The 22,202-nt window shown below is 34.8% G+C and overlaps 1 protein-coding gene across 2 annotated transcripts in view; it reads left to right on the forward strand.

Annotated features, from left to right (window-relative positions):
- RALYL (RALY RNA binding protein like) overlaps positions 1 to 22,202 on the forward strand; it is a 367,232-nt gene that overhangs the window by 251,217 nt on the left and 93,813 nt on the right. The window contains exon 1 of one of the 2 annotated variants that reach the window (XM_041412787.1): positions 11,863 to 11,961. The exons of the other annotated variant lie outside the window; for it this stretch is intronic. Coding sequence (XP_041268721.1) covers positions 11,925 to 11,961 — 37 coding nt within the window. The 5' untranslated portion in view covers positions 11,863 to 11,924. Of the gene's footprint in view, positions 1 to 11,862; positions 11,962 to 22,202 lie in introns of those variants that run through there. 2 annotated transcript variants of the gene reach the window in all.

Below are 22,202 nucleotides of genomic sequence, written 5' to 3' on the forward strand. Positions count from 1 at the left end.
AGCATTTGATTCAAAGTACAGCAGGATATTTACTCTTCAAACCTCATATTTTAAAATATTTGGGCCGTAAGTATAGTGTCCTTCCACAATAAATAATAATCTGGACTCATCACTTTAATTTTCTTAGTGGAATAATCCAGATATTGGATTTTAAAGATTTCAAAATCACATGGTGCTGGTAAAGTAAATTGAATTTGGACTGGTTTGTGTTGGTTCCAAACAACAATGTATAAGTGGCCCCAAATGAGAGATGTGGACTCAGTGTAAAATGTGGACTAGTCATAGCATTTTTCTATGGTGTGCAAAAAAAACCTGGTGGATTAATGTTTTGTCTGATATTAACTAGCTTCCCACAAAGTTTAATGTTCCTGCCTACTTCAGAGCAAAGGTTCTCATTTAAGGTATTCTATTTGTAATTCTCCTTCCTATAAATTAGCTGCAGAAAACCACAGGCAGTGCAGGGCTGCCTCCAGGTAATCAGGAACTCTTATGACATCCTCAGTACATTTAGTTCCTACTGGAGTGTGGGGATCCCTTTGTAATAACATCCATGCTTTGCAATAGAGCATTCCTCTGCCACTAAATTGGGACTTTTTGTACTACCTGGAGTTATTGATTTGGATTATGAAGGCAAAATACAAATTATGCTATGGACTCCTGTGCCACCCTGCTTTTATACCTGCAGATGAATGTATAGCACAACTTATTCCTTTTGCCAACAAAACCCTTAGTGGCAAGGCTGGCCTGTGCTACAAATAACTTTGGTAGCACAGTCAGCCACAGGTTTTTGGACTAGCTCTATTACAACAGCTCAGCCAACCTTAACATGCTGTATAGACGGCAAAAAATTTAAAGGGCTCATTGATTTTAGAGCTGATGTCTCTAATATTAAAAGCAATGAATGGTCTAGTAATTGACCCACAATCAGCCCCACATCAACCCTAACTGGGGTGGGAGGGATGCAGCCCCATAGACAAAAAGCTCACCTTCAGCTTGTCCTTGGCCCTGATGTGCAAACTGCCCAGATTGCCCCACTCATTGCGATAGACAGGAGGGAGCTGCAGGAGGGAGGAAACACTTTTTGAAAGGACTTGGAACATTCCTTACCTTTATTGTTTAGTTGTCAGTATAGACAACACTTATGGCCAACCTTGTGCTAGCTTCTAAAGGCACCTTACTCTTTCGATAATGGCAGGAGGGACCTACATGCCCAGTGCAGCATCAGTTAAACTGAATCCTATGAAAATTAGTTTCAAAATAATCCACACATTTCAGGTGCTAAGACATGAGCAGGAATTTCAATTTAGAGACTACAGGTGAGTAGTAACACTGCCTTTCTTAAATCCCTCTCATATTTTCCTGCAGCATTACAAAGGTATTTTTTTCTTATCTGTAAAAGTTAAACCTCATTTAAAAATATCAGCATATTTCATCTGGTATAACTGAACAAAGAACAAAAATTTCAAGAATGACAGTGGTCTGGGGACAGATTTGTCAAAAATTACTCTAGATATCCCTAAAATTTTGGTATCTTCTCTGAACAGACTATCTAGACAAACTGCTATTCTCATACTATCAGAAATTATTTTACCTTTCCAAAGTGTTATAGAACAGGGAATAGAAAACTTGTACCTAAATTTTTCATTGCCTATGATTTTAGAGTACTGTTTAATGAAACATCCTGGATACCTTAGCTTCATATTTTCACTTAGTTTCTTAAATCTTTACCTGGATGAGAAAGCATTTTTCCTGCTAAATCCACAAGGGAATAAAAGAATTCTTTATCTTCTCTACTGTTCAGACATCTCCTTTAATTAGTTTTCAGGTCATTGAGAACACAATTCTCTTTTGTGGGTTTGAACATTGAACAGAGCTGTTATGCACATTTGCTGTTAATTCAAAATATTATGTGATATTTAGTAGCAAAACCTCAAGGTGAGAAGCAGTAATCTTTCCAATTTCCTCTTCTTGTGATTTTGAAACATTCCTTACTAGACAATGTGTTTCATCTGACAGTACCTTATGATGCAAAGGCATATTCTGATGCCTTCTACAACTAACCATGATTTTTATTTATTTCTGTAAAATTTTGTAGGTATTGTAGGTATTAGGCAGATCTTTTTTTTTCTGTTTTTTCTTTTTTTTTTTTAAAGACAAAATGTATTTCAAATGTTTGATGCCCTTACCAAAAACAGGTGAATGTATTTAAGGCATTCAAGTAAAAAATGTTAAATGCTATATAGCACTAATCATGTTATTATGCTAGCCTTGATTTGACCTTAAAACAAAACCCAATAATTTGGCCTTGCTGTAAGCATAGTGGAAAAAATTGTGTTTCCATATAGGATTCAATTGTCTCATAAATTTTCTTGGAATCAGTTGTAATTTTTAAAGAAGTTGACATATAGCTGGCATATTCTAAAATCTGAATTCTTTAATTCAGCACACTTAAAATGTACATAATCCCACCAAAGACATGCAGTCTAATTTAGACTAAGAAAAAAGTGTCTCCTCCCCTGCCATTCACCAATTTAATGAAGACATTAAATAAGATGCACTAATAATTTTAATTTAACAATCCCTTGTTAGCCCTTTCCCCACATTGCCACCCCACACAGACACATGCACGTGAACTCTGAAAAAAACCACAAGAAGTTGTGGTTGTGGAATTGGAGTCATTCTGGTATTTTGCAATTCCCTCTAATTCAAAGGATGTTGTCATGTGTGTGCCGATAGTGCATCCTTTAGCAAGGTCTGGTGGTGAATTGCTACAATACAGCTTTTTCCATCACTCCAAAAATCAATCTTCTTCTCATCTCTTTTAAAGGCCTTATTCGCCCGCTCAAGCCAGTGATTGTACTGATTGATTACGACTAAAATTGTCCTGAGTCCCCCACATTGAGAAGATGCCATACAAAGAGAAAAGAAAGCAGAACATTTTCATCTTTCTCTTGATTGCTGTAAAAAAAAAAAAAAAAAGCATTAGTCTGAAATGAAAGGTTGAAGCACCAACTATTTATTGGCTGTGCCATAAGGCATCATCAGTTTGCATTGCTGTGAGCCCTAAATTGACATTTTAAGGGCCTCATTTATCCATAAGAGGCTCTTTCTCAAACTCTCCCTGTTGTTTTGGACACAGAGGGAGACAACATTCACTGCACTGAAGAACTGAAAAATGCATTTTGAATGTGAGTTAAATCTGTTTCAATGGACATATAAAAACTTTAAAATAGGATGTCATAGTGCAATGGCGATGACAACAAATGGTTTCTTCAAATGGTTATTCCTGAAAAACCTGTTTGAAGTATTCAAGTACTTAGTGCTTGAACAGAATCAAGGGATACGAATTTGAGGTATATTTTTGAAATATTCTTGTGTTATTCAAGAGTGGATTCTGTTTTAAAAGTTTGTCCCATTGAATTTAGCACGGTGAAGTGTTTTATCAGTGCGATAACTAAAACCAGTGTGAAAGGGAAAACCAGGCAGAATTTCACTGTATGGCACACCAATCAAATTGAAGCAAATATCATCTCTTTGGAGAATATGACACTGTGGGTGTAATTCCCATTTAAAACACTTTTTATTATGAGGTGGAACGATTTTGTAACTTATCAGAATCAAGGCAGATTGACAGTCAGAAATTTCTTAAATTTCTCATGAAAACTAACCAATATTCAGCACTTTATTTCTCTAGAAGTTATATGCATGAACGTTTTGTATTAAATCCACAATTAAGCACTTGATACACAACTAAGCACTTGGTAGTCTGTTAAAAGCCTAATTTTTTTTTTAATTGAGTACAGCTGCTTTGGCCCCACATCTGGTGGTTTTTTACTCTTTGATATTTGCAGTACCCTGAGAAGACAGAAACTGGCCTCTGTTAGAGGCACCATGACTTATTTCAGATTTAACAAGGAGGAAAAAAATCTTACATTTTGTGTCTTTCTGACAGTTTTCCACAGCATTTAAGAAATTATCAAGTGAATAAAAAGTACTATATATTGAAATGTTAATTCTAGGCACATTAGGATTGTTTCAAATACCTACTCAAATTCTTAGCATGCTCGTAAATAAACTGATGAAAATGTTAATTGCCAATTGATAATTGATAAAAATTGTTTTCATCTATCCAGTAGACATTTTTCTAAAATTTTATATTCAATTAGTATGGTTCCACCTACAGGGATATATTTGTCCTGTACTCAGGAAATTCCATGAACTCTAACTTCGGCATGTTGTTGTAATATATTAAAGATTATGATCATTTAAAGGATTACTGTGAGGTAAAATATAAGGAATGTTTAATAGTATTATGCTCATAAATTGATTTGCTAAGACATAGTTTAATTATCAGAAGAATTGACATAACTTTATACATCAATACAATACATTTGCATTCTTTACTATAATAATGCAAATTCTAAAGACAATATGGTTTTGTGTGGTATCAGTTATATTTGGACAAAAATTTGGAATACAAACCTAACTTTTTTAATGGGAAGGGTATGTTCTTAGTCCATAACCTGTGAAATTTGAAGCAGACCACCTCTTAAGATTGTCTCAATTGTTAAACAGAGAAATCATGTGAAAGCACCTAAATATTGTTACTGGATGGTGAAAACCTCATCAAGATCAAATGCAAGATAATGAAAGTCCCAGATAAAAAGCAAGCAAAGCATTTAGAAGAACAAATTAAAACATCTCAGGGCCAGTTAAAATAGATAAAATAAAAATAATGTGGATAAAATAAAATTAAAGCTAAGATGAAAAGAAGCTTGGACTTAGAAAAAAAAAAACAAAACAAAACAACAATAAAATTGCTCAAAACCAAAAGGAAACTGGCCAAGAACAAACTTGTCAAGAACTGAAATGGATTAGGAAAGATACTACTCTAAGATGAGAGGAACACACTTGTGTCTAAGGAATATGTAAAGTAAGTGAAACAAGTTAGAACACCATTCATCTGAGATTGATTTACGATCTTTTCCACTTGCCAAAGCAGAAGGGAAGATGTTTTTCCACTGTAGAAACTACCTTATAGAATATCTAACTCTGAGCATGAAGTTTAATTGATTTTTTCAGATATTTCAGAGAGGAATATCTTATTGTACCTGTTTTAAAATGACAACTAAATATTCCTCAGATGAAGGAACAGAAAGCTTAATGCTATCGTTACCAGTCTAAAGGGACATGTACTTACTGTGTACAGTACTTTTTTGAGAAAAGGGAGAACTATCAGGCAGCCATAACTGTATTGCTTGCTTTTGGAATAGAGGAAATAGTAGAATTAGTCAAGTTTCACTTAAGGGTTATATAAGGACATGTCCTCCTTATGTGGACAATAAGGGTTAAAGCTGTGAAAGTATCAAGCTCCAGAGCCCCTGTCAATCTTTGGAACTGGTGAGAATGCTGTGGGACAACCATTGGTGCAAAAGCCATCATTCTGAATTGTAAAGTGAAGGCTCAGGCTTACAGCATATAGATGCATTGAATTTGTGGAAGTTACTCAAATGTAATTGAGGACACATTGTAATTCTGAAAGATGTTCATAATGTGTATCTGGAGTTGCCTGAGTTATCAGACAGAGTCTGTAGCTCAAAAGGTACAGAGTATTGACACTTTAATGAAGGGATGGGACTACTGTCAGGGTAAAAACAATTTATTACTCAGACAAATATCAGCTTCAAAGACCATGGGATTTTAGAGGAGCTAGAAGTCAGCATAGCTCAAAGTTAGTTGCAACTTAGTTACAAGGCAATATATAATATTCTAATCCAATGGAAAGTTGCCACAAAGTTTTGTTTTGTTTTTCTTACCTATTGCCCTTACTTAATTGTACTGCACTGAATATACTTCTACGCAGTTTGCTATTACACGTACACATATATTCTTCTAACATCTAAACTCTTAGCTTGCTCTATACAATTACATTACTACACTGTAAAACTCACTATCTTAAGACAGCTTCTTGCTTACTTAAGGCATACTCTTACTTACAATAATAGATACTTAAATTTATAGCTTTTCTGCTTAATGTCTGTGTACTTTTATTTTCACATCAATCCAAGCTTCTTCCAAGGCTGCAAATCAAACCCTTCAGTATCTGTGGAGGTTTCTATCTTTTCATTTCCTACACAGAGCAGGGTCTAACCACTGGTGACCTCATTCATTCCCAGCTGAAAAAGCTCTCCAGCATTAAGAGCACGGGTTCTTTTTTCAGGATTCCTTAAAAGTAGGTACAAGATATTATTATGTAATATTATATATTACGTAATAACAATACATATTATTATGTAATAATCTATGTATTACATACATAGATTATTACGTTTGGTGGTGGTAAGCACCCTATGACATTCCGGTCTCCCCCTGCCTGAAATATTCTGCTAAAACTAGGGAGGCTGAAGGACTAATATGGAACAAATCTGTGCCAGTGCTGAACCTTATGACAATTGATATTTAATCTGGGCATATGTCATCGCAAATAAGGCTTGAAAAAAACTACAAGTTGTCATCTTATCCATCTTCTATGAAGGTTCTTCTGAGATTCCTAACCTGTTATAAATCCTTTAGCAAGCCTTCTTATGCTTACTTTTAACAAACTTGGTTTCCAAAAAACTGATTTAAATCTCTGTTGTTACAGACTGTATTAACATCTAGACAGAGAAAATGGCTTATTCATGGCTTTTTCCATCAAATTTTTGTTCAAGGACTGTTATAAAATAACTCTACTTGGTTGATTGAAGGTTTTTTCCTCTAAACGTTTTTTCATGTTTTGAAACTCCTCTCTTTAATAATAGATAACAATTTTGCTTTTAGACAAGCACATGTTGATTCCAATGTTATATTTGTAGGAAGTGACACATTAAACCTTGGGATATTATGAGTCACAGAAAAATATCCAAATGTATTTCTAGTGTTCTTGTTGGAGGAATGAGAACATGCTGGGAACTGGGCAAGGGCCATGAGGAACAGCCAGTTTGAGCTGCTACCTGAGAAAGAAGGTGTCAGGCTTTGTTTAATACCTCTGTGATCATATTGTTAAATTCTTACAGTGACATCTGATAAAAAGAGCACAATCTAATGAGGGAAGCTTGACAGTGAATTCCTTAAAGACTAAAGGTAAATGCTACTATAACAATGAGACAAATGAAATTCTAGTGAAAAAGCTTTATTGAATAAAAAAAAATTACCCATGGTGAAAGTAGGACCAGTACCATAGGGGCTTTCTCCTGCTATCTAAAAAGGAATCTTTTGTGGTGAAGTGTCATTACTGTCTGATAGTGCTAAAGAAAAGTAAAACGGGTCAGCAGAAATGTAGAAGATAATAGAGAAAAGAAGCAGACAAAGTTTTCTTAAAATCAAACAGCTCCAGAAGAAAAATTAAAATCTGATTTTTTTTCTTAAATTACTGGATGATACAAATGCCGTGAATGTAGCAAATTTTATTCTAATGCATCATTTGATAAATACATGAGGTCTTCTTGAAATCTTGCAAACTGTATATTCTTCTGGATACAAACACTGGAAATAATGGAAGACTTATGAAACACTTTAACTGCATTTTGTCTTTAGTAAAGAGAAGGATTGTTGATTTGAAAGTGTTATGATAGGTTGTTTCTCTTTTATCCAGACAAATTCTTAATACACACAGCTGTGATTATATACTAACAAATAGTGGCCTCTCTGAGCATATTTGCAAATTCAGTCACACATCATTTTCTCTCTCCATATAATTCCTCCTACAGTCAATCAGTCTTGAAGGATGAAGACCTGAGAGGTAAAGTTGAGAACGCTTAGAAACAATGACCCTACATATAAAAATGCTAGAGAATAATGGCAGTCATCAGAGGGAGGTTTGAATATGAACTCTTTAGGTAGTGTTTACTTGCCTAGATATTTGACTAGAGCCACATAAGACAGTCTTGGCTTCAGCAGGGTGCTCCAGAAGGTTGTAGGTTTCCCACGGTGCTGTGCCATATTTTCTGGCACTATGTGAATGTCTCAGATGCCATAAATCATCAAAGTATTGCTAGACATGAATATTTAGGCAGTGGAATTGAGCCCTTTAATCTACAGCTAACCTATTAATAAACCTTTTCCTTCTTTGGTACTGTCAATGGTCTTTATTTCTGATATGTTTCAGGAATGCTAGACAGCTTTGTTGTGTCCTGTAAACATTTTTGTAACTCCTTGATTTTAACTTACAGTTGTAGGCATGAGATGTACAAATTTTCCTCTTTCTCATCCAACCTTCCACTGTTTCTGCAGTATTTTACCAGTGTTAGCAGGCTTGGTTTGGCCAATATTTTAAGTTCTGTCCTCATTACATCATAAAAAGATATCTTATAAATCTGCCTTATTAGCTAAGTAACATTTCTTGCTAAAGTGAATTTTATTTTATCTAATATTACAACATGTTATAAAGCAATCTTGTCAGATATCTGTATAAATATTTATCAGTAAAAGGTGCCCATATATGATTTTAATACATCAATAACTTTATCAAGGAGGAGTTATTACTTGGAGGAGGTTAAACACTAATGCTTACACATAATCTCCACTCAAAGAAAAAACTAATTCATATTCATATATGTAATATTTTCTTAGATGACATCATAAAAAGAACTGTAGTGGAAGCTATAAATGATTATTATCTGAGAAGACTCTTTGGGTGCACTAAATTAGACAATGAAAGAGAGAAGAGACTTTAAGCTTCCCCCACCTTCTTTTTCTGCCTAAGATCTGTTCAGTAAAATTGAGCACACCACCCAGGCAAAGTGTTTATTGATGAGTAATATGTGAAATTCATGTCAGCATTTATATTTTTAAAATATCTGCATTTTTTTTTCTTTTCTTCTTCTTCTTAAAAAAAAGAGAGTTTGAGAAATTTATTGCAGTATTCAAAGAAAATATTGTGATCTTATTATTGGGGCTTATAGGGTGGGGAGGAGAGAAAGGCAAGAGGTGTTATGGGATGTGCAGATGTGGACATTTTCAATTATTTTACCAACAGCAACAATGATAAAATTCATTGCAATGTACTGTTTAAATAACATTTTAAACTGTTTCCATCATGTGAGATGCATCTTTGTAGAAAATCAGTAAGTTTAATGTGACCAGGTGATTTTTTATTGCTTGTATGTTCCCTTCATTTCTTCTCACCTCACTAAGCTGGTTACATTTAATCAGCCATATGCCAGATTCTGACTTTTTTCAAGGTGTAACACTGTGAAAGTGAATTTTAAACTCTCCTAACAGAAAACAGTAATACAGAAAATTAGGAGGATGCTGTGCCCACTCAAAGCTAGCCAGCACATTCAAGGTGTGGGGTTTCTTGCAATATTTTCTCATGAAGAGACCTATAATGATTTGCCAGACAGATTATGTTTATGTTATTTTTAGCAAATGCCTTTCACTGCACTGAAGAATCAGAGTTCCAATTAACACAAAGAAAAACCAATAAAGGCTGTGCTCTCAGGGTTCATTGATTTAAAATAAGTTAATTCCTATCCCATGAAATTTCCATTTAGTTTAATTTTTTATATTATACCATTGCCAAAATATTTCCATATAAATACATGTTGTAATAGAATAATGCATGAAAGACCAGTGGAAAAAATATATGCATGTTGTTATAGGTGCTGTACATAATAGATCATTGAGAGTTAGTAATATATGGCTAGGTTAAACACAGGATAAAAATTGGGGGGAAAATAGACATTAAAGACAAGGAAAGAATTGGGCTTTTTAATTACAATCTAACGTGGGCTGAGGAAAAAAAAATTGAAGACATCATGCCAAATCAATAAAACAAGGAAAATTTGACTGAATAATATGTTTGGGAGCCTTCAGGTAGAAAAAGGAAGAGAGCAGGAAAAGGAAAGATTGTTACATGAAGAAGTAAATTTAAAGGGAGACCACAGATCTCTGTAGTCTGTCAGATCACATATCTGATTCAGCTGCAAATTTACTCAGAGGGAAAATTGAGCAGGGCAACTGTGGAATTATCCTCAGTTCATATAAAGTAGTGCAAAAACATTGACTCCAATGGATATTAACTATACAATGCTATTTGAGTATAAGGCCTCCTGGGCCATTCTATATGGTACAGATATTTTGTCTGCTGCTATGCTTAGCAATTATCCTAATTTTTTTCTTCCTGTCACTTTTGATTTGTTTTGCAATCTCCCACTTTTCTGCTGACCTCAACAATAGATATGTGTAATCTCAAATGTGGTATTTTGAGACAATTGTAAATGAAATACTAAACAAATATAAAAATATTATCCATTGCTTTTACTTTCTTCAGGCTACACCTTATCCACAGCTTTGCTGATACAAATCCAAAACAAATGAAGAGGTCAGATTATGACAGAAGGAAGAAATTAGATTAATAGTGCAGTATAAAGTAAAGATTTCACTTCAGTAACCAGAGGTGTGTCAGTATGAGGATTTGTGACTACTGAACAACTGAAAGGAGAATTAAATGGTGCACAAAGCTAAACATGGTTATACTGGAGATATAAAAATATATCTGATATATCTGAGAGGTGAAAAAATTATGAAAAATTTAAATTTAGGGCAGGCAGATTGAGAGTGACATTTCTTTTATTTCTTCTAATTGTTTTGCATTAGGAAAGTAACTGTAGGTCAGTGTTTTAGATGAATGCTACCAAATTGTTCCTCTTTGACTGAAACATGAATGATCCATGAACACCAGATGTTATTGTTTTTTATGTAAGCCAAGGATATTCCTTTTTTATTTCTTTGAGTAGTTTAGAGAGCTGCTGTCTAAATATGTATTTTAAGCAGGAGAAAGAGTGCTATTATCAGTCATTCTACTTTTTTTTCCATAGATGCTTCTGTTTGTGGTATCTGGGTTTAAGATGGCAGGCAGCTCAAAATACGAATTTCTTAAAACTTTAAAAAATATTTTCACACAATTTTATTAAAGGCAGACTTATTGCTGAATGACCTAGAATTTCTACTTCTTTTCACTTCCATTATCGCCACTTCTTGACTGTCATCTACCCAGCATGGCAAATACCAAGTCCCATTTCCTCAACATGGCAAAAATTTCCTCCTCCTTCCCCTGTTCCCTTTAGAAAGATATTTGGATTCTTTGAAATGGTGATAAATGTATATGTGGATGATCATAAAATGCTATCACTTTATCTTCATGACCTTGTGATTCAAAAGACTAGAGAGCAGTGAAGTAGATATAAAAACGAGCCGTCAGCAAAATGTTATTTAAATAGCTTTCCCTAAATTAAATCATTGAAAGGTGATACAGAAGTAAGCATAGGCATGAAAAAATTAATTTCATTTTATATATGAATAATATATAAATTATATATTTATAGAATAATCTATTCATGAGCTCAAACATCTAGTCAGGATTTAATTGATCAACATGTGTTGATTTTGTTTTAATAGTAATTTGGAAATGTAATTGAAATTAAAACGTAACCCAAAATATTTTAACATACTGATATGCCTAATTCTAAGATCTCTCAATGGAAAGTTAGTTTTTGTTAGTTTATGAGGTCATTTATACAATTTTGGTTATGTCAGGGCTTTTTCAAGGAATCTTGATTTCAGACCATTGCATAGCATATTACCGCACTTTGTCTGGTTACATGATTCTATCTGTGTTCTGGATTTTTGTTAGCTGGTATCAAACTCATTTGAAAAAAGTATGAAAATAAATATGTTTTGTCTCTGAGCCTTGTAATAGAGAAAATAGCTAGAGCCAGTTGCAGCTCCCCTGGATTTTAGGAGAATGGTATTACCCTGCCTTTCTGCGAGAGATTGCTGGTTACCTTCTGTCAGTGAGCAACTGTCTCACTGCAAAGCAGGAGCACGATCTCTTTTGTCTGTGGTCAAGGCAATTATTTCTTAGAAAGTGGAATATCTTCAAAATGACTATGTACAAGAGCAAACGCAGAAACCAAAGATGTAAGTAAATTATAGTTTTTTTAATATTCTTACAGAGGAGGGAAAATAAATCTCCTGTTTCATAGAAAACCATGTTTTACTTTACCCTGCTTTGCTTGAATTATACCAGGAAAACAGGAACAGTATTCCATGCCAATTATCCCACTGTTTCCTCGTATTAGGTGCATGAAAGAGCTTTAAAATGAAGGGGGGAAAAAAAGCTCACTTGTTACTATGGAAACCCTCAGAAAGTGATTGCTCGATGGCATCAACAAAGAAACAAAGATTAAATATAAGTTTAATTCAGAAGAGCATCCTTTATTCAGGGCTTAATGAGTGGCTAGCTGCGACCTTTGATTTGATGAGGCTGACATACTTTCCCCTGGTGGACTTTTTTGTGTGGTTTGCATTAAGAAGCCAGTGACAGCAGAACTTTAAGGGCAGTTATTTTATTTTCCTATATCACAACTTTCAGAATTAACTGTTTGCTAGTGGGGGGGGGAGGGGAGGGGGGTGGGGAAGAGAAGCTTTCGTGTGTCTCTGCTGTCCATTTAGAACACTCCAGCCTTGAAAATTCCCTGGCTTCTAAATGCATGACTTTCCAATCAAGCACCTCTTTGACTTTTTAAATTGCTACGGCATCAGATGGGGGAATTTCAGTATCAATATTGCCTCCTCTGGAAGCTTATGGAACAGGTGACTGAGGCAAGTGAAAATGTGCTGTGGGTCAGGTCATGAAGTATTTGCTGCTCTAAGAAAATCTAGTAAAAGGCTGAATTATGAATAGAGAGCATGTCAGAAGCTGTGAAAGTAAGACATTCCTCTAAGAAAAATGTCATATACACACTGTGTTTTCGGGGAGAGGGCAGGAGGGGAGGAATATCTAATTCAAACCCAGATATGTTTGGACTTCATTTGGACAGAAGCATTGTTAGGGTTCAGAGGAATATATACAGCTATATCACTGACCTCAGTTTCTGGTCCTTGTAGATTAACCAGTGTAGCTGTCCTTCGGTTTGTCTTGCTCAAAAGAAATGGATGACTAGAAAGTTTAGCAGGACAGATCTCTGCTAAAATCTCTGCAACAGGAATCAATCATCTGCATTGAATTCAAAAAAATAAATTATCATACATTTTGTTCCCATAGCTGCAATAGAAGAAAATTATTTATATACAGGCAAATTATTATTAATCTAGCTCTTTTAAATGTATTAATTACTGTCACCATTATTATGTAAACCAGGAGCTCTTTCTATAACCAGCTGCATTATTGCAATCTCTCCTGTCCAAGACTGGTTATAATAAAATGGTATAATAAAATGGTATAATAAAAAAATTTGTGCTGGAGTAGATGAGTTTCAAGGGGTTTTTTGGTTACAAGGATACAGTAGTTCATTAAAAGGGCACAGGATGCTTCTACGAATGCTTTTTTGAAGAGAACCTTGCTTTCACCCTTGCTGACCTCAAGGAAAATCTGTGATTTGTCCAGAGGCAAAAAAACCCCAATGAAACATGATCAGAATTCATACTGTAATTATGAGGGTGGATGTTACAATGTTTTCTGGTTTAAAACTGACTTCAATTTTAAGATCCAAATCTATAAAATATCTCAATTCCACATACATATGATATAAATTACATATATGGGCATATATATTATACATATATAAGTACCAGTACTGTATACATGGATGCTTCATTAATACTTTGGCTAATTAGTAACTGAAATAACTTTAACAGACAAAAAAAATTTGAGTAATTTTGGTAATGCTCCTGTTTATAACATTCAAAGGTTTTTTGAAGGATAGATTACATCTAAGCAATTTATATTCTGAAATATGAGGGATTATGGTAGCAGTCGTGTTAAACAGTAGGCAGGTTTTATATTTTCTGTGCATTTCTGGTGCCCCTTAATACAACATAAGAAAAGATGTTGAGTATATAATTTCCAATATTTGTGGGATAAACCTATACCTCCTCACTACCTCTCACTACCATACTTGAACTTGTGGCATAAAATGAAAGTGAACTTTTTGGCTTTTTCCTGTTCACTGAAATTCTGCTTCTGGATTCCATACAGTCCTCAGAGCACTATAATCATTGCTTTCCAACTCCCTTTTTTAAAATGTTTTAAAAAAGGCATAAATGCATTTTCTACTTAGTTCAAAAACACATCAGATTATAGAGGAGGATAGAAAATGTAGAGACATGATGGCATTTTTTTAATGCAAAATAAAAGTAATCTCCATATCCAATTTCTGTCTCAGGTACAAAACTGTTGCTAGAAGAACACATGCAAAAAAAAGTGTTTACCTACCTGTCTGTAAGAACGGGATGAAGGTTTCCTATGCATATTTTCAGTTACAACATAATACATAAATCTTCCAAATTTTAAGTTAATGGTTTTCTTTCCTTGTAACTTTGAGTTAGATTGTAGAAAAGTGGCCCTTATATTAAATAATTAGCATATTTTATTCATTCCATAAACATTGTAACTTATGACAATTTAAATTAACTATCACAACTAATTGTAAAACTTGTTTCACTAAATAAACAAAATTCAGATTAAGGTTATTTCTGCATGATTGTGTGTATCTACCTACAGACAAATACACAGTCCCCACAGATACATTTCTCTGCACAAGCAGATGATAGGATGCTTGATCCTTCAGGGTGCTTGATTCAGGATGTTTTCTAGGTGAGACGCTGGCTTCTCATTTCATTGCACGGGCACAATGGCTGAGTGAGGGGAAACCATCATAGCCAACACAGTCTTGTTACTGGGCACTGGAAAATATGTGGTGGTAGAGCTTTTCTGAAATAAAATTTTGGAAACTTAGACTGTCCTACTTTGGGGCTACTGGGGAGGATGGTCAGGAAAAGTATTGCAGTGGGCTGCAGTGCAGGTGTGGGTTTTCTGCATGGAGAGGCAGCCATCCACAGTCACACCTTCTGGAGATGCCATGCCTCCAGGCTTCCTCTCAAAGTGAGCAGCAGACATTCCATTTTTCATTACGATCTTTCTTGTAGCCTTCACAGGAAGGCTATTACAGGAATCAAGGAAGGCTACTATCCCTGAAGAAAATAATATTGGAAAAAACTTACTTACCTATAAAGCAACTTTTAGAAATTCTCATTATTCTTATTTATTGGTGGTTTGTGTAGCTTGACAAGACAAATCACCACAACCTTGTAAAGGGCTCTGCATGAAAAGATGATACTTAATAGTTTTTGGTCTAACACCGTAAATTTGACTCAGAAGAATTGTAAGTGGAGAAAAAGAGAGTAGTGGCTAGTGTGGCAGGCAGATGTGTTTTGGGGAAGGTGGGCACCATAGGAGCAGCACCTAGGAGGAAATGCAGAGTGCTGCCAGAGAGATGCCAGTGCTGCCAGAGTGCTGAACTGGGGACTGGAAAGGTAAAGCAAGGATGGAGAAATTAAGGGGAAAAAATAGAACTTATCTCTTGCTTTCTTCATCTTCTTGTTTTCAGTGTATCATGGGACCTCCCAGACATGACAGTAATAACAGTCAGAGCACAATGGCAGCTGAGACGAAGATCAGTTATTTTTGAATATTGGAAAACCATAATAAAGTCAACAGCTACCATAAATGCAACCACAGATACTGTCCCTTTCCAGAGTGCTGGAAATTGAATTCCCAGACTTATCCATTCCAATATGAAGAATCCTGTCAACATCAAATGTCCCTGAAATTGTGCTCCAAATGAATTAATGACTTTTGCTATGGCTTGATGACCATGTAATGTCCACAGGTGTCCACTGATAAAGAAGAGAAATTCTGTGAAATTCCAGTTTGAAGGAGTATTTGTTCCATCTGAATTCTTTGGTATATTGCATTGTCGGATATATTTTCTTTCATTGAGAAGGTCCCACTTGCAAAACTTTTTATCATGGATTTACTGTTCTTATATTCTTTGCTGCCCCTTACAGATAGAATAACCACTTTCAGGCTTAAAGAACTGAGCTGACATTTGTTGAGTCATGCTATATTACAGTTTGATCAGCCCATGATTGCTTCCATCTTCTTTTTGCCTCTTAGGGCAGTAAGAGGCCCCAGTACTGAGGCTGTTGCTGCTCAAAGAAAAGAGCAACCTTTTAATACAGTGTGTGCTGGGAGGTAAAGTGACTGGAAAACCAAATCTCATTGGGGAAAACAAGTGTAGTTACTGACCCAGATACATATAAGAAAACTCTGCCTCTTTCCTTAAAACATCAGAGACCTAGACAACAAGGGAATATCTCTTCAGCATGGTATTGAGACACTTTTCTTCATGTAAATCTATCCTGGAATAGCCCCAGGATATTCCTGCTGCTGCATACCTTTTGAGGAAGTAGAGTTCAACACAATTAAGTGTATCAGCAATAAGGCTGAGCAAGACAAAACACATGATCTGCAGGAATACAAATATATTTGCATATTCACATCACATGGATAAAATCTTTATACAAATAAAAAATACAATTGCTAGTCAATAAGTCTGGGACTTCAGGGTTAGAAAATTTCTTCTTGTAGCTTTGAAGGGAGCTCATGGTGAGCTGAGAGGGTTGGCTTATTTGAAATTATTCATGCTCATTATTCCCATGTTACTAAGCAGTAAAACTGAAGACATATGTCCCTGACTGAAGCATGTTGTCTAAATGAGCTACAATTTTTTCTTTGACACTTTTTCAAGAATCTGTGTAGACTTCTAAAGCAGACATCGTTTTTTTTCTGCTTCTAGACAGTACAAATAAATCAAAAATATTGAAAGAGAACTGTTTCATAATGCATCTTTTGGGACATAGTAGTCTGACCGAAATCAACATGGACAATTTACATGATGCTTCCAACTGCTTGGTGGGAGTCTGCCTCAGGAAGAAGAGTAGAATTTTTGTCCCTGTAGAGGAAATGCTGAAAGTGTGGAGAAAACCTTTACAAATCATAAGCTGACAATCTGTCCTGAAAAGGGGAGAGAAAGGGATAAACAGTGTAGGTACAAATTCAGAATTGACTTTAAAAGAATTGTCTGAGAGCAGAAGTCAGAACAGCAGAAATGCAAGTGGAGAACATAACAAAGAAATTCAGCCAGCCACTCCAGTTTTATGGAGGAGGAATCTGGGGCAGTAAAAATGCTTAATAATAGCTTTGACTTCATTAAAAGACTGGTTTAAGTGTTTGGGGGGGTTTCTTTCTTTTGCATAATTTAGTAGAATAGTGATCAATGTAGAACGATTCAACAAAAAGGAAAAAATCAGAAAGCTAGGGACATCTCATACAAATGCATCTGCTATTACTAAGGATCATAAAAAGATGATTATTAAAAAGTATGAACATATGCAAATAATGGAATTTGGATTATGTGATTTGAAGTGCATTAGGGGAATTAGCAATGAATGTGTCACACCATTGAATGTTTATGTTTGAAAGGTCATTGAAAACTAAGAAGGCATCAGCAATATAAGTGTATTACTGGTTTTCATGCATGAATAAAATTCCAGCCTGAACAGGCTGGAAGCAAATGCTGCTATGTTCATCAACAACACAATTTCTCATTAGTAAAACAGCACTTACTGTGTGTTGGTTGGCCTTCTATAAGGAGTCAAATTTTAAAAATTTTGTGACTGCACTCCAGTAAAGACCAGACATCTGGGAAAACCAATAAAAAGTTGGTTTTTATTTTTTAAATTGAACTGCATTAAAATAAGAATCATTAGGTTGAAGATAATCATAGTCTTAAGTAATCTATATTGAAAGACAATTCTGGTTGTTAACTTGAGCAAACAGAAGTCTGGTGGTTAGAACCTAAATTTATAATACTGCAGGCTGACTTATATATAAATTTTCTGAGTGTAATCATTCATAAAATACTAAAGGAATTTGCAATTTGTCCTCTCCATCATTTAGATTTTGAATACAGATTGCTCATCTATTTTTAAATTCTCTTTTAAAGAATTGCTATCAACCTGATTACAAAGTACTTACTCAAATCCTAGAGTTGGTATGCAAGTTGAAAAGAGTATTATCGTATTATAACGTCTAAAACCAACAAAACTCTGGAAATCTTGAAGGAACTACAGCCTTCCTCTGTTAAGAACTCTATACACTGCTGTAGCATTGCCACCTACCTGCCTACTCAGAAAAAGGGGGAAAACCCTTGAGATGTTCAGAACATAAAGAATCTGTTCTCCTAAGGGAAAATCTTCTGTTGCTTATTTTCATATAAAGTTCTGATTTAGAAAAAAATTAAAAAATAATTTCATTATTGCGTATTTGAGCAGTAGAAGTCCTGATGTTAAGAACAAATCTTTTTTTTTCTGTTTCCATAGTTGATCCAATTTTTTCTCTGTACTTTCTCTGTAGGAGCAGCACAGGAAAGAAAACCTCCATCTGACCTCCAGTACAGGTCTTAACATCAGACAAAACCTGTGTCTCTGCCTCTTTTCATAACCAAAACTATTGACAGGGTGAAAATCACAATCTTTCCGTGAGATTCAACATTTTTTCAATAAATGAATGAAGGCTTTAGTACAAATTAAATATGAAAAATGAAAAAAACAAAGAACTTCATATTTCAGTGGCATACCTCCAGCTTTGACCAATTATAAGACCACACATGGTACGTGTCTGGTGACATCTGCAGAAGGAAGAAAACCATAACATTTAAATAAACATCTTTCAAATACCTCAAAATATTAACCAAAATCTGATAAATCATTAAAGGTATATTTACTGGTTGTGAAGTATCAGCTAAGACCTAAATGATGCATAAAGTCCATCATTTTTTAGCAGTTATATATTTGAGATTCTTCAACAGTAAAACTCAGATACATTTCTGGAGGTTACTTTTGAAACATTCTTCCTCCTTCCTCTTTGCACTTCCCCAAAGGGACAGAGATCTCAGATACATTAAACTGACATTACAATGAAGATTGTGTGCACAAAAGACCAATATTTAGCCTCTAGCTCCTATGTAAGCATTCTGTGTCTCATTTTTACTTTTGAAAAGTTTATAGTTTTGGCCATAAATTTCTATTTTTCTCTGTTCCAGCAAATTTCTTCTTCTTAATATTTTTTGAATTTTTAGTTTGTTAAACATTCTGAAAAATAGGCTGCATTGTCAGTCTGTATCACAGATTATGGTTATAGATTTTTCTGTCCCTGTCCCTGTAAATAAGATAGCATCTCTTCCACATTGCCCTTTCCAGAAGACAGCAGCGATCTCTAGAATCTATTTTAATTTCCCGCAAAATAAAGTTTGCCAAGGGTTAGTTTTCACAATAAATAAATAGAGAAATAAGGAATTCTTATTGTATTTTAAGTCTTCTTTTGACCCTGGTGAGTTAGAAACTGCCTTAGAAAATCATCCCAGTGTAATTCTTCAAAGACAACACCCATTGTCTTCCAAATTGCTGGTATCTGTCTTATTAATAGTGTTGGAAGACAATTATATTGCTGATTATGGTTTACCTCCAGGTCTGTCATAAAGCTTGATCCAAGAACAACATTCTAGGCTTGTTTTACTGCTTACATTCAGATATTATTTACTTAGGACTCACTGAAGGTTTAGAACAGCTACTTACAACACTTTGATTTTGTGAATATTTTTATTGTGTAACCACAGGGCAACATGTGCTATCAGCAGAGAGCTGAAAACTAATGCCAGAAAGTCTCAAAATCAGAAGTCTTGTTCATTGTTTTGAAAATGATCTTTCAATTTTCATGGAATCATAGAATGGTTTGGGTTGGACAGAACTTTTAAAATCATCTGGTTTCAACCCATCCCTCCCACAGACAAGGACATTTTCCACTAGATCAGGTTGCTCAGAAACCCATCCAACCTGGCCTTGAACCATCTTTCTTGAAGAGAAAATGTTCTTTTTAAACATGTAGTAAAAAAAAAAAAAAAAAAAAAAAAAAAAATTGGATAGAGAGTGGTAGAATAAGGGAGGTACAAAAAACCAAAGAAAATTTCAGTGGCTTAGTACTGGTCACTTGTAAAATAGGATGCCTGACCTGAGAAATAGAAATATATGTTAAGATTTCATTTCAGGTACTTGATAAGCCTTTCCATTGGATATAATTTTATCTTTTCAATTTAAGATATTTGTTAATGATTAAGTCTTATAAAGACGGTCTCATGCTGGTATGGATCTAGTTTTAGCACACTTTTCTGAACTCCAATACTTCTTAAATTTATTTTTTCTTCAATCATTAAGATATGTTTGTCTACAAATCACTTTTGTGAGAGCAGAAAATCTACTGCACTTTTAGCCCTGTCTTTACATCCTTGGTACTCTGAGATCAGCTTTTTAAAAAGAAGATCCTACAGTACCAGTCCCCAGTAATGTGTATTTTAATATATATATACATATAAGTAGTCTGGGATGTGCCACACATGCTGCATTGCACTTGACACTGATCAGCCTATAGGTTTTCCACAAGTAGGAAATAAAGCATTTTTCTGACCTAGGTTCATTAGTGAGTAGCCAGAGGCAGGCAATGCGTAGAGCACATATAGCTACCAGTACCCTCTCTAACAGTTTGAGAGCAATCATGCAATCATCTGAATTTTTTAATGTAATCTCAGATAAAAACATTTCTGAGCATCTTTGCAGAAGATGTCAGAGATATTTTGAGTGAATTTTTAGAAAATCTTGACTGTCACACAGAAGCTGTTAACAGTCCTGTTCAAAATGAGCCTCTTAGGGTTCTTTTTTGTGTCTGTCAAAAAGGAAATATTTTGCTGCTATTCGCACATATTTTGCCTATACTTATGAAAGAACCCCAAACAAGTGGAAAATTAATTATTTCTAGTCTAAAAAGTATTAATATCTATGGTTTTATTATGTATGTCCTATATGTGAGAATAATCCCTTCTGTGATTAATTGAAAACTCTTTTTGTCCAGATTGATATTGCTGTAGCAATGCTAGGAACATTTTGAAAATAAACACAAAACCTTTTATCTTTCCTTTTTATTTGATGTGTTTTAAGTGGGAAATATTAACAAGTATTAGAAGGACAATATCTCATGAAATGCAGGGTCATTTGGATGGACCTGCTTATAAATACTGCTTGAATTTCCTTACTGCAAATGTTTGTGCAGTCACTGTGAAATCTGATTTCATTCTTCCTCTTCCTAAAAATACATGTGCATGTACATTCACATCATTTTTTACCTTTTCCTGAATATATATACACATTTTTCCATTAGCTAAGGGTGCTTATTATAATTCAGTTTCAGAATATTTGAAAGCGCTAAATAAAATGTGCTACTAGTTATGTTGGAGAACATGTTTACATTTAAACTAAAAACCTGCTTCCACAGAAGGTTTTGCATGTATTGAAACAAAAGAGATCTGCTACAGAATTATCTATATTTTACTAACTGGTCAGTTACTCTCCAGAGATCCTGTTAGCTCAGATAGGCATCCTGAAGCACATAAAGTGTCTAGTAAAAAATTTGCTTGCTAAAGAAGATGCAGGTATATAAACCTATGGCTGGGGGAGGCCGGGGGGGATGGGTGAGTGTGGAGAAAAAAATATAATACATATAATTTGCCCTTGTTTTATGAAAAAAAGTTATTCTGTGAATAGTCAGGTTACATGTAAGTGATATGCATTAAAACCATGGCTGTCTGCAGAACCTGGGACATGTATCAAAGACCAGAAAGGAGAAATGTTCAATGAACATTTTCCAACTAACTCCTGTAAAAAGTCCATTCAGTAATTGGGCTTTTACCAGCATATTTTGCCTCTGAACATCTCCTCCAAGCATTCTTTTTGTTTTATCGATTATGAAAGTTTTGGCCATGCAATACTGAAATCAATGGCAACCTTCACATTGACTGACATAGCATTGAATCAAGGCTTTATTGCTTAGAAAAGAGTGACAATTATGTTGTCCTTCATACTGCAGTCACAGAAAACAGCCAAATAAAGTGCCCTAGGATCCTTTCTTCTGGGACTTAACTCCGATTTGAAAGAATGTCTTACAAGTGAATGTCTTTTTATGCTGTTTCTTCATCTGCTTTGTTGGAGCATCTGTTGAAACCGCCATTAAACTGTTCAATCTACCACAATTTCCTATAGCTTTTGGCTGAGAAAAATTAATACAAACACAAAGCCACTGAAGTTTGGAGTTATTAGAAACATAAATGTTGTAACATCAAAATGTACTTTAGTCTTGCAAGGAATCTCATTTTCCTACCTGTGACTTTTTTAAGTGCAGGTCTGCTTTGTATGTAAACAACCTTCCACCT

This window comes from Onychostruthus taczanowskii, unplaced genomic scaffold (genome assembly GCF_017590055.1).
Source record: "Onychostruthus taczanowskii isolate IOZ18803 unplaced genomic scaffold, ASM1759005v1 scaffold4, whole genome shotgun sequence".
NCBI classification, from domain to species: Eukaryota; Metazoa; Chordata; class Aves; order Passeriformes; family Passeridae; genus Onychostruthus; species Onychostruthus taczanowskii.